At 31.6% G+C, this 13,746-nt stretch overlaps 2 protein-coding genes and 1 long non-coding RNA gene across 3 annotated transcripts; all 3 read right to left on the minus strand.

The window, feature by feature from the left end:
• Positions 1–1,696: 1,696 nt before the first annotated feature.
• Positions 1,697–2,448, minus strand: LOC108834396 (uncharacterized). The gene is made up of 2 exons (XM_018607731.1): positions 2,342–2,448; positions 1,697–2,237 (listed from the first exon to the last, which is right to left on the minus strand). The coding sequence occupies exons 1-2, from the start codon at positions 2,446–2,448 to the stop codon at positions 1,697–1,699; spliced, it is 648 nt and encodes a 215-aa protein (XP_018463233.1).
• A 6,181-nt stretch (positions 2,449–8,629) lies between these two features.
• LOC108834397 (uncharacterized) lies at positions 8,630–9,349 on the minus strand. Its single transcript, XM_018607732.1, has 2 exons — positions 9,279–9,349; positions 8,630–9,236 (listed from the first exon to the last, which is right to left on the minus strand). Exons 1-2 carry the CDS (start codon positions 9,347–9,349, stop codon positions 8,630–8,632), a joined length of 678 nt encoding a protein of 225 aa, XP_018463234.1.
• A 2,375-nt stretch (positions 9,350–11,724) lies between these two features.
• On the minus strand, positions 11,725–13,109 carry LOC108851821 (uncharacterized). Its single transcript, XR_001949397.2, has 3 exons — positions 12,654–13,109; positions 12,171–12,277; positions 11,725–12,050 (listed from the first exon to the last, which is right to left on the minus strand). It is a non-coding gene; the product is annotated as an uncharacterized LOC108851821 (long non-coding RNA).
• Between the last annotated feature and the right edge of the window lie 637 nt (positions 13,110–13,746).

A 13,746-nucleotide genomic window follows, 5' to 3' on the forward strand; every position in this document is an offset into this window, starting at 1 on the left:
GATTTTTGCTCTTTGTTTTTTTAAGTTTTGATTCATCATCTGAATTCTGACATATCGCAATTTGAATGGCTGATTGCAGTTTGAAGAGTTTATTTTTATTTTAGGCAAAAAAAAAAGAGAAAGCTTGGGGTCAAATTTAAAAGTTGGGTAAAGGAGATGGGACGTGTTAAATGGTCAAAGAAGAATAAAGATATGGGACCAAAGATGTCGTGTTTGACCATAGCTTCTACGACAAAGGAAAGGGGATCTTTTTCAACTTAAAATTATTAATTTTTTTTTGGAAAATTAACTTAAAATATTAATTAAACCCAAATTAAATTCTAAAAACTAATTTAGATATTTGTTAAAAATGGAGAAAATTCTAATTCTAGCAATTTTTTATTAAAATAATGATTAATGAATGAACTCCGAATACAAATCATATTATTCTAATTTTATTTTAAAGAAAAAATATATTTAACTACGTAAATACATAAGAGTTTATACTGTATTCCATTATCTTAAAGAGAAAGATAGCCTTTCTCTGTGATAGCAATCAATTGGAGAAAGAAATTCTCCAGCTTTTACAACCGGGAACCAAACTTTCAAAGAGTTGCTCAGAAGCAACAATATTTGCTCCAGACACTGTTCTGTTATCTACTAATAACCGTGGTTACACTTTTTACTTTATTCCCAGAAAGTTTGTAACTCCTACTGATCAAATGACAAAAGGCTGGAGAAACAAATCAAAATTATGTAATAAGATGATGACCAGTGTGATCAGATGTAATCCCTTTTCAGTTTATAAGAAAGTTAGAAAGTTGACAAATATTTCAGCGAAAAAAAGTTGAAAACATATATTTCGAGTCCCAGTTACTGGAAAGTTACATTTCGGTATCGATAGGGACATATGACCGATACGTGGTAACATGTGACTATTCTAAACTACTTCTTTGAAGTCAGGATATAGAAAAAAACTGATAATGGTTAAACAGAAGAAATAAAGTTTTTGACTGATCTAAAAAATATTAGTAAATATGCTGAAAGAAATTCAAGTAAAAGTAACAATGACGAATCTTACAAAGTTATATAAGCAATAAAAATGGATTGATAATGAATGAAAAAGATAATTATGAACAAAATCTTATTGAAAAATGGATACAAATAAACGATTAGCTAATTTTGAAAGAAAAACAATTTACAAATAATTAAATTCTCGAGTAAATTGGTCCGCGGGTTATTTGGACCGCTAATGCATACACCAAAGAGTTATTTGGACCGCTAATGCATACACCAAATTGACTTGAGTACTGCATAAATTGTATAAAATGTTAGAGAAATCTCGATTAACGTAATCATGTGTTTTTTGCATAAGGAAAAAAAAGGTGGCAGAAGAAAAAAAAGGGTCAGTTTACAAAAGAAAAAAGAAAAAAAAAGGTGGCAGAAGAGAACTTGTCGAGTTCATGTGTTCGAAGTTCGAACATGTGATACGGTTGGAGTTTTGTGAAGAACGAAACAAATTGGATTTAAACCTTTGAGACACCTACGTGTCCTTTTGTCCACTTTGGTCTTTTTTTTTTTTTTTTGCTAAACTTTAAATATCATATATGAAAATGAAGATTTTACAGGAGTAATTTTTTGGTTCTGAAACATCTTGGCAAAAAAGAAAAAAAAACAAGATGCAACATTTTATAAAGCACAAAAACAGTAGACTTGTCTACCGAATCCACTTCACCATTAGGTTCTTGAAGCTTTTAGTCTCTCTCATAGAAGAGATGATATTCTTCAGCTCCCTGTCAACATTCTTGAAAACATCTATCGGCAGGAGTGATATCTGGTTGTGATTGAGATTGTTTCGCTGCTTCCAAAGATGGAAGACCACCGTTTGCGCTGCCAATTTTCTGAGCAGAGCAGCCCGCTTGGATCGAGGATGTCGAATCCATGAGAGCAGCTCCGCCCATTTTGTAAAAGTGGAGGCCGGAGGTTGACATCTAGCAAAGACTTCACTCCAAACTTGCTGGCTGTAATCGCATGATAGCAGTAGATGATCTCTGGACTCTTCTTCCTTGGAGCAGAAAGAGCACAACGGTGAGACAGGTACTCCCCATGAAGCTAGTCTTGCCTTTGTTGGTAGCTTATCATAATTGGCAATCCACATTGTAAAAGCGTGCTTCGGCAGTGATCCTTTAAACCAGACGATATCATACCAATCCTGTGGTACGTGTCGCGGTTTCAAAGCTTCCCAAGTGTTACTAGACCTAAAAACGTTAACAGACATATCATCAGCAATCCAATCATAAGAATCAGCAATATCAGTTGGAAGAGGAAGAGTAATAGTGGTGATATATATATGAAGATCAACTTCCTGTTGGGACCGTGGATGAGGCAAAGACCAGTTAGAACCAGTAACCACCTCGGCCACGTTTGCATTTCTGTTTCAACTTTGGTCTCTTTTTGACCCTTCTTCATCTTAAATTCTTTTTTATCCCGTCAAAATTTTCATTGATAAACTTAAAACAAATATATAAGATTCGGATACAAAGCCGGCAACTATAAAACGTAGGCCTAGGCAAAAAATCTCAAGAACCAAATCAAATATGATCCGAAAAGGTAATATCGAATTTGAACCGAAATTGATTAAATATCTAATAGATTCAAAATTTTGAGATTTAAAGAATCTGCTCCGAACCGAAATATTTTGGATACTCAAATATATCTGAAATAGATTTATAAACATAAATATATTAACTACTTTAAGATTTAACGTATATTAAAAACATCCAAAATATATAATATGTTTTTAAATTGTCTAAAATACTTGTAAATATATACAAATAATCAAAACTGAATGTCTAAAATAGCTAAAAAGTATGCTCGAAACACCAAAAATATTTTAAATATATATAGACTTTCTATCAAAATATTCAATTAGAATCAATTTATATGTTAAGTTTAGGCATTTTAAGAGATGTTATTCAATTTATATAAGATATTTTATTTTGTTTATAGATTTTGAAAAATTTAAAGTATATAATGAAATTTTAAATAATTTAAATATGTTATCCGAATTCGAACCGAACACAAAGATTCGAATCCAACCCGAACCAAAATTTAGAAATAGTTTAAGATTTTAAATTTTTGACTCAAAAAACCGGAAACCCGAATATACCCGAGTCAAACCCGAATAGGTATCCAAAAGTCCAATTCTTTTAGGACACTTGCGTACATTTTGTTTCACTTTGTCTTTTTTTAGGTCAGTTTTTTACCCTTCGTTAATGCTGAATCCTGAATCATTTGGTTTTCATTATAACTTTAGATTAAACAATAGTAGAAGATAGAAAACTAGATTAGTCGCAGATAAGGTTGAAAAGTTTAAAAAAAAATCGGACAAATCGACAAAAAATAAAATTTCGAGAGACAGTCCCGACGGGTAAGCAAATGGTGTTGGCATATTTAACATTTTACCAAAAAAAAAGGTGTTAGGCATAATTAAATAGAGGGATCCCTTAAATAAATGAACCTAGCTTATCATACCGATTTTTTTTTAAGTGTTACCATTTAGGGCCTTAGCCTATACAAATAGTTCATACTTCATAGTTCATGGGATACCAATGAGAACATGGTTTATTAGTAGGCCCACATAAAACCAAATCATTTTTGAACACCATAACTATTTTCTCTAAAACAAGCATTTGAGGATTTGAATCCGAGTCAAAACTCAAAACTATTAAGCCATATGTTTTATTTTCTGAGTTCCGACCCATTAACCACAATTAAATTAATTATTCGAGTACTAAAGTTTTTTTACATAGATGAGAGGGTTCCAAAAAACCCAACAACCACAACCAGCAAAGCAATCCACTAAATAGATAAGAGAGTTACAAAAAACAGCTCCAAATATTATATAACATAAACTAATTTACAAATATACAACAACAATAATTTATAATATATATTTTTGAAAAATAAAATAAACAGGTCCACATGTTTGATATTTATTTTATTAAAAAACCTAAAACTCAATGAATTTCTTGTTTTATTCATTTTTGATATTTTGAGACTTAAAGACATGAGATCAAGTTTGTAATGTTTCTATGTTCGTGTGGATTTGTAAAGTTGCATACCATCATAAAATACATGCTTCCAAAGTGAGGGCCAATAACATACCTGTTTCTGAAGCAAGGATGTCTTGCCAATATGCTGACATTTGCAGTGCCAAGTTATGCCGTGATTTTGCTTCATCAGGCACAAAAGGTAACTATATGTGGGGAAACATCAAATCAGTTCTCACACCGAACCAGAAATTTAAGTGAGGAGATCCTCTTATTCGAATCATCCTAGTAAAATAGATTATTCTAGAGTATAAGATGCTCAAAAATCGTCCACAAGTCAGCTTCAAAATTCTTAACACAGAATAATGTTTATCATTTCCATAGTATATAGATATGTTGTGTTCATTAATCTTGAGTTCTCTCAAACCATTTAACTGGCACAAACAATCGACAAATAAACTAATTTCAAGCATAGCAGTTAAATTAATTTAGATGATGAAGAAGAAAACACTATAAGTATAAGATGAAGATTATATTGAGATGGATTTAACCTGCATAGTAGATGAGCTTATCCATATACAGCATATGCAGAAGAAATTTGGACAGATTAAGATTCAACTGTATGCCGACAATGTTCTGCATTTAACATTTTAAGAGCAGCAAATGTTTTTAGTCAAAACACAAACAATTAATCATGAATGTGACTCAGTAGATAACGTAAGTACTATGGTGCCAAAATAGATATATCTTTAGACCTCACAGAGGAGTTGCAACGTCTATAGTATATGTGTCAAATTTAGAGAAACAAAAGTAAATGCAAAAAAAAGAGGTCAGATGAACTAATTATTCTGACAGATTAAAAATATTTGGAGAGAATTCACCCATATTTTTCTAACACCTCTGTTGATCTGTGATGTCTACAACACCTTTTGGGAAAGCTAAGAATAGCTGAACTGGCAGTCTCTTTTGCAAACACATAGAAATTACTCTAGGGCTCTTTCTTGTCAATTTTGACATGTATTATCACCATTCTCTTCACTTCATGCTTGATTCAATGGCATATTATGTGAATAACACAAGAAATAATGTTTCTTTCAATGAGTACTTCTATTTTAACAGAGTAGTAGTTTTATCTAGTGAATTTAGTCCCTTAATTAGCGAACTTAATTGTGAATGTTTGGGATCTGATGAATATCGTGATATATCCCGGACAACCTATGAATGACGTCGTAGACTTTATCTTTTCACGCACTGACTCCTTTTTTAACTCAATCATCAATTTCTTCATTGACCAAAGAGATTAATTAGTACAATCAAATTCTAACCACATTGCCTCAACAGAGGTTTTAACCACTCGTGATCTAACTTCTAAGGGTGAAGATATAGTATCACCTAGACCACTCATTTGGAACCTACGTCACCTTATCAAGCTAGCATCCGATCACTTAACCACTATGAAAACAAACCCACCTTACCACAAACGGTGAAAATGAGTTGTCTCTTAGACCACACTATCACACATTTATATCAGCATTAACATCAACTTTATACAGATCGCCACAAAAATCATATATATGAGTTACGTTTTCGGTTCTTTTCTTAACTTGATTTGGTTAGAAGTTTCTCATTTTTTGTAGTATTTCACAAAAAGTAAAAAGAAAAACATGTGTTTTCTTTTTGTATGTGATACTAATTCAGTAATCTGTACAATAATCCAAGAGGGGTACTACACTAGTTTGTTTCAACTTCTCAATTATTAATCAAATGTGGACGACCACAACATATACAGTAATTATAAAGAAAATATAAAATATGTAGGCATTTCGTTGATTGACATTATAAATATATTTTCTTTCATTACAAAATAACCATCGTAAACATTTTTCTGAAATTGAGCAGATTATATTAAAACATTGTTAGTACAAAAATGTTACAGCTTACATGTTTATTTGCAACAAAATAATGAACAATTTTTCACATAAATAAATGTCATTATTTAAGATTTCTTAAGAAAAAGAAAACGTTGATGTTAAAAAAAAATAAAAGTTAGAAACACATAAATCGATCGTATTCCTGATCAGAACTTTTACATAGCTCATGCATTTGTTTGCAGGAAATTCTGGGCATGTCTTTTAGGCCTGAAAGTTGCAATTATGCCGCTCAAATATGATGTGTTGTGGGGGGGTTTAATACGTTCACTAGAAAGCTAAGTTTCCTATTAAACGAAATACAGCGTTCAAGCTGGGGAAATGTGATGGTAGGCCTGTTCTTCTCGTGAACGCCAACCTAGCGAAAAAGAAAAAAACACTGCTATGGAAGTAAATTTAACGCCACAAAAAATTAAAATGGTCGCTAGTGAATTGCCGGGAGTACAAAATATCAGCGTTCTTTTTACTTTTCACAATCAGCCGCAGTGTTAAGAAAAACAGGCTGGCGTTGTTTTATCAGTGTTGTGAGCTTTGCTGTGTGTTTGCCGTGTGGTTTTCGGCCGTTGTCGCTTCGCAGCGTTCACATAAAGAACAGGACTGGTGATGTTTTTTTGTTGGCTCTCTGTCATCCAGATTATAAAACAGCTGAGAACAAAGACTTCACAAGTGCCTTAGAACTTGAAAAAAAAAGAACTAAAATGAGATGGAAGTGTCTGTTTGGGTGGTGTAATTAAATCCAAAAAATAATCTATAGTTTTATTTTTCTTAAATATTTTTTGTAGTGGAAAAAAAATTACGGAATATAATGAAAAGATGTGAACCCTCCTCTTCCATTGATGAAGATGGCGAGTTAAAAAAAAATTATCTTGCTCGGGTTCATATATCGATTCAGGTTTGTAGTCATCGAGTCGGATGTTGGGTCCATTGAACATGTAATTTATAGAGTATTAAACTACTTTCTCGCCTAATGAAAAGATGTGAACCCTCCTCTTTCTCCAGATGATCAACACGGCCTTTTCTTGACTCTAAATCATTTTCAGTGTGCAAAATGAAAGCAGTGGATCAGGCCTCGCATGAGCACCTTCAAATCTTCAATACCTTTTCATCTTCACGTTCAGTGAATTGTCAGTTTGACTTATCACATGCAAACATGAAGCACTTTTTATTAGTTAGTTCATTATAGGAAAAAAGTTTTCTCGCTACATGAAGTTTACACTAATATGGTGGAAACCATCAAAAATATCAAAATGTGTTAATAACTACACGAAGTTTATATTAATACATGCCACATGTACGAAATAAATGATAATATGTTGGCAACATCACAACCGAGTTTAATTGATCGTAAGATAAGTTAATGGGAGTAATCCGTAATTTATGAAACTTAATAAATTTAATTGATTTTATTAATAAACTTAATAATTATTAAACTTAAGAAAATTACTAATTTATTAAACTTAATAAACTTAACAAACATAATAATTTTTAACATAATAAAATTATTAAACTTAATAAAATTACAAATTTATTAAACTTAATAAACTTAATAAACATAATAATATTTTTAACTTAATAACAGTACCATTTTTAAACTTATTATTTTTTTAAACTTAATAAGTTTATTAAAATTAATAAATTTAATAAACTTGATTGATTTTATAAATAAACTTAATAATTATTTAAACTTGATAAAATTATAATTTATTAAACTTCAGGAAATATTTTTAATAAATTTAATAAATATAATAACTTTTTCCTTAAGTTCAATATATTATTAAACTTAAATTAAATAAACTTGATTGATTTTATTAATAAACTTAATAATTATTTAAACTTAATAAATTTATAATTTATTAAACTTCAGGAAAAATTTAATAAATTTAATAAATTGAATAAATCTGTTAAAAACTTTCCTTAAGTTTAATAAATTATAATTTTATTAATTTTAAATAATTATTGAGTTTATTAATAAAATCAATCAAGTTTATTAAATTTATTAAGTTTAATAAACTTATTAAGTTTAATAAATTTAATAATTTTAATAATTTTATTAAGTTATTTATTATGTTTATTAAGTTTAATAATTTGTAATTTTATTAAGTTTAATAATTTTATTAAGTTAAAATCTATTATTTTTGTTAAGTTTATTAAGTTTAATAGATTATTAATTTAATTAAGTTTAATAATTATTAAATTTATTAATAAAATCAATAAAATCTATTAAGTTTCATAAATTACGGATTGCCCCTATTAACTTAGCTTAAGTTCAATTAAACCCGATTGTGATGTTGCCAACATATTTTTTTTTTTTGAATAAATGTTAAATTTTGTTAATCAAAAAAGCCTTATTACAACAAGTGTAAACCTATTTACTTTTGCTACAAGAAAATAAAAGCAACCCAAGAACAAACCCCTTTAAGAAAACCAATAAGACTCCCAAAAACCCCCACAAGCTTGACCAAGACAATACAAGCTTGGGAATGCTATGAGCTTCTCCTCATTAAAACCCACATTAGAAAAAATCCAAATTGGGACAAAACTCTAATGAGGAAAAAGAGTAAGAAGACTCATAACTAGGGGACAAACACCAGATAAAACTCCAACCAAGAAACCCACCTCAACAGACCAAAGAACCCTCACAACACAAGCAGTGGCTCTAAAGTAGAGAATTTAACCTCTCATTTGAAACCAGAACTGGAGAACGTTCTCCATCCCCCTCCTACCCTTCTTGTCCACTAGACCGAGCTTGTTTCTTACTCCCTTCTCTGTAAGCTTCTTTAGAACAGACATTGCTAAAACCTTCTCCCCATGCTTCACTCCATTTCTCTCCCTCCAAATCGCATAAACAGCTGCATGAAAAGCATATCTGACACAATAAAGCTTCCTTCTATCAAGAGAACCTCCTGTTATAAGTGTGATAATCGATGACCAATCCTCCGAATAATGAACCCCCAACATGCCTCCAGTAAGATAACTCCAAAGATGAGCAGAATAAGAGCATTTGAAAAATAAATGGTTCCGAGACTGCACCTCCTTTTTGCAAAGAACACAAGTGGTATCAGCTTGACACCAATTTGAGATCCTATCCATTGTCGAGAGTCTATTTTGCAACGCAAGCCAGGCTATGAACGCAAATCTTGGAGTAACCATAGGAAACCAAACACATCGAGTCCAGTTAACTTGAGCCGAGGAATCTCTCATGTTCCACCAAGTTTCCTGAGTATAGAACTTTGTCTTATAGCTCGATCTCCCTTTCCAAGTACTGACATCTCTCCCACTACAAGAAAAATCGGTATTAGTAGCACACGAAAAACGCTACCATAGGGTTTTCGTAGCGTTTTTGTAAACGCTCTGACAGCCGCAGCTATGGTAGACCCCCTCCCCTACCATAGCGTATTTTTGTGTGCTATAAAAAGTAGATATACTATAGCGTTTATTATGTACTATACTAAACGGTTTTAATAGCCACTTATTTTAGCTATTACGTTATTTTCTATGGCATTTTTATTTCGTTATAAAGTAATTTATAATAACATATATTCAATGCTAAGAAAATAAAAGAAAATTAATATTTTTCTGACAAATATATAATTAAATTGATTGTTATTATTAATTTTGAGATTTAATCTGATTATATATTGAAAATTGATTTACAACTGATTTCGATAAATAAATTAAATCCATTTATAAATGATTTCGGTTTATCTTAAAAATTTGGTTTAACTGATTTCAGTTTATAAATTAAACCAGATTACAATTTTGGTTTACAAATTAAACCGGTTTACATACAAACCGGGTTTAGAAACTAGATCTAAAAAAAAAAATCGCCAACTGCTTCGCCTCCTCCGCACTGCTTCCTCCGCTCTGCCTCCTCCGCCGCCACAACCTCCATCTTTGAAACTTCTCCGTATTTGCTGATTCTTCTGCTTCCGCCTCTTCTCTCCGTCTCCTGCTGTTTTTCATCTTCTGCTTATCCGTGAATCTGAGTTTTAAAACATATACAAAAAAAGATTCAAACGAAACCTCGTCGTCATCATTCACTACCTCTGAAAAAACGAATCAAAAGGACCAAATCGATCAAAAGGACAGACTAGAGATTACGAATCTAAACCCTAATTGGAGCCCTGGTGAGGAACTTACTTGATGGCTTAGTCGATGTCAGATTCTGTTTTGATTGGAGATTCGCTTGGGCTTGAGACATGAATCAATGAGGTGAGAAGTGAAGTTCTTCGTAAAAGATGGAGAATTTTTCTGGGTTTCTTAGGGTTTATTCCAGAGAAGAAGAAAAGAGCTTTGATTTTTTTTTTCAGGTTTACGACAAGTAGGAGATGAGAGGAGCAGAGATAGAGAGAGTAAAAAAAAAGCAAGTGTTTATGTCCCTTAGATCAAATTCATCAACGGTTAAGATTAAGAAAAGAAGTTATCTCCACTTTCTTGTATTAGCCAATAGGAAAGAATCACTAGGATTGCTTTCTTTCTTCTCTATTCTTTGTTTGTGTCCGTTGGATGATGAATAATGGACGGCTGTGATCTAATAAATGGTAATCCTTGCCCTTCTATGAGAGACCAATGAGAAAGAAGTTTACGGATTGACAATTACTTTAGTGTTTTTTTTAACTAAAGCTTTAGTGTTTCTTTTGGGTTTTACTATTTTGTTATTTAGTTTAATTATTAAAGTGCATAATCTATAGAAAGTAATAAAATTGCAATTTAAATTTCGAGATTCTGAATAAAAGCTTAGACATGTTGAATAATTACAAGTTTTTAATGGTTATATTTTGATTTTAATGTTATATGAAGATTTTGGTTTTAAAATTTTTGATAGATATCATTTGAGTAATTATAATCATATTTTGACTAATTTTTATATAACAATTTAGTTATTCATTTAAGTTTTATAAAACTAATGATATAAAATTAACAAAATGATTAGTGAATTTATGGTTTGGAATATAGTGTTTTGAGGTATGTAGTTTAGGGTTTTAAATTTAGGGTGCAGATTTAAGATATAGTCTTTGGTGTTTATAGTTTAAATTTGAGATTATATTTTTAGGGACTAGGGTTAAGATTTAGGAATAAGTATTCAATTTTCATAGTTTGTATAATTTCATTATTTAGTATAAAATAAGCGTTATAAATTTAAAATGTTATGATTTAATATCTGTTATATAGAATTTGGAATATGATATAAGATTTGGAGTTATAAGTAGGGTTTGTATTATAATGTTTAAAGTTCAATATTTCTGTATGATATATAATTTGAGTGTTTTAGATTAAAATGTTTAAAGTAGAAGATTTATGTATAAAACGGAATTTAAGATATATGGTTTGAGATATGTAGTTAGGGTTTAGGGCATGTTTAGGGTTTAGAATTTGATGTAAAAAAATGTTTTTTGTTTTTTCTAATTTATTATTAGTGTTGGATTTTTTATCATATTACTTTTAAAGGTTTAAGTTTAAATTTTGGATTTAAAAATCTGAAAGTATTTTATTTAGTATATCATTTAAGTTTAAATTTTAGGGTTTAGGGTATTAGATTTAGGGTATTAGATAGATCTAGGTTGCATTAGTATATTTACATTGAACTGTATTTTCATAGAAAATTTTAAAGTTTAAATTTTATGATTATAATTAGGGGTTAAAAATATAAATAGGGTTTAGGGGTTAAAAATAAATCTATCTAGTCACTTTGTTAAAATTATATATCCCTAAAATTATAAAATAGAAATGATAACTTAATTTTTAAACATAAATTATCCAAAAAATACATTTAACCTTTTTATTGCATAAATTATCTAAAAATACATAAAAAGTACTATTACATTAACCAAAACAAGCCTTATATGACATCAATGTTTTCACAAAATATCTAACTGCTAACGCCTCTCGTTGCAGAAGCTCACGTCTCGCTTCAATGCATACCCTGGACAAATATGGATTGCTCAAGCACCACATAACCCCACTTTCTCACACAAGGAAAAGGCAAACCACCAAACAGAACGTGAGTAATAATCCAAGAAGCACTACAAGCACTGGTGTGTCGTTTCAGCACCAGCTGATCATCTCTAGGCACACCCTTCTCTGCCTCGACCTGTAAAAACAGTTATTACCACTTGCCAAGTTCCTAATCAAATGATTCAAAAGCTAATGCATTTAAAGATCTAAGCTTTAAAAGGTAAAATGTTAAAAAGAGTCAGGACTCAATACTGACCCGACTGACTTGGATGTTTCAAGTTCCAGTCCCACTCAGTGTTTCCAGCCATTGAAGCTGCCAGTCACCTCCACAACATTACCATTGTTACAATATTCAATATAGACCTGAAGAAAAAAAAAACTTTTAATTATGTTAAGTATATCATGAACGCCCACCAAACTCATGACAAAGCTATAGATTCCTGCAACTTATCCTCATGAATCGTGTGATTATATCAAAAGAGCAGATCAAAGATTCAATCTTTACTCTGAAATTGGACTTGCTGCTATCAAACAAAGCTTACTTTGGTAACAAAAGACGCAGACATTGACGACCTCTAGAGTCCATGAATCAAAGAAAGCTTACTTTGTTAACAGAAAACTCATACTGACGAAGAAGAAGCGACAGAACTTGAGAAAGACGCAGAAGCAGCGATGGAGAAATATAGATGAGATTGGATTCAACAGAGACAGAGAGAGAGAGAGGCAGAGGAAGTTTTACCGTCTACAGGTTCGTCACTTGCCCCGATTAGCTTTATCTATTTAAACCCATACTTCTCGTCTTCTGAGACCCGGATAGCATTAGTGTTCTCTTCTTCCGCCATTGAAGAGTAGCAGGTCTTCTTCCCCTCCAACATCTAGGGTTTCGCAGAAGCAGAGAGAATAGATAGGGTTAGGATTGTCGGATAGAAGCGTCACTGGATTGAGAACGGAAGAGGTGGGGAAACTCGCCGGAGTTGTGCCGAGTCTGGATTTGAGATCAATTGATTGAGTGAAACGAACTGAATGATGAATGATGAATGATGAATGATGAATGATTTTTTGTAGACAAGCCTCGATGAATGATTTTTTTTTTGTTGGAAGGAAGAAAGCGCTTAGCAAAAAAAAAACAATTTTCCCAAAAACAAATAAAATTAATGTCAAAACCAAAATTTTGGTAAGTGTTGGCGGTTTCTAAGTGTTACCTAAAAAAATGGTTCTAAAATGGGTTTTTGATTTCCCGCTTAATGAAAATTCTGGATAGCGTCGATTAAATGCTACGATAGAGTTAAGATCCAGTTTTTGACACTTTTAATAGCAGTTGGTGAATTCGTGCTACCGCGAACTGCTATCAATACTCATATTTCTTGTAGTGTCCTATCGTTACAAAGCTTTGCTCTAGCCCAATCTAGTTCATTTTCTATATCATTTAGGACCTCCACACGATGTCTTCTTCTTCTTCTGAACCTCAGAGCTGCTTCTGCAAGAGATGCTTCTTTCCTTATACCCATATCTACTGAACCCCTTTCTCCCAACAGATCAACCATCACACCCTTATCTAACCAACAGTCATACATGAATGATATTTGACAACCATCTCCTATCTCCATTTTGTAAAACCTTTTAGCAGTTTCTCGCAATTTAAACATCTTCCTCCACATCCAAGAACCCACATTGGGTTGCACTTTCACTGCCCAGAAATTTTTCCTCTTTAGAAGATAGCCGTTGATCCATTTTCCCCATAACGACACTCCCGTTAGAAATCTCCATATCAACTTAAGTCCATAGACTAAATTTACTTCCTTGAGTGCCCTAATCCCCAAACCCCTCTCACA

The sequence above is a fragment of the Raphanus sativus genome, chromosome 4 (genome assembly GCF_000801105.2).
Source record: "Raphanus sativus cultivar WK10039 chromosome 4, ASM80110v3, whole genome shotgun sequence".
In the NCBI taxonomy this organism is placed as follows: Eukaryota; Viridiplantae; Streptophyta; class Magnoliopsida; order Brassicales; family Brassicaceae; genus Raphanus; species Raphanus sativus.

Coding starts and splice junctions, on each gene's coding strand:
- LOC108834396 (XM_018607731.1), bottom strand. CDS start 2,448: ATGAAGAAGGGTCAAAAAGAGACCAAAGTTGAAACAGAAATGCAAACG. Junction 2,238..2,341: donor ATCCACGGTCCCAACAGGAA/GTTGATCTTCAT, acceptor TAACGTTTTTAG/GTCTAGTAACACTTGGGAAG.
- LOC108834397 (XM_018607732.1), bottom strand. CDS start 9,349: ATGGTAGGGGAGGGGGTCTACCATAGCTGCGGCTGTCAGAGCGTTTAC. Junction 9,237..9,278: donor AACGCTACGAAAACCCTATG/GTAGCGTTTTTC, acceptor TTTTTCTTGTAG/TGGGAGAGATGTCAGTACTT.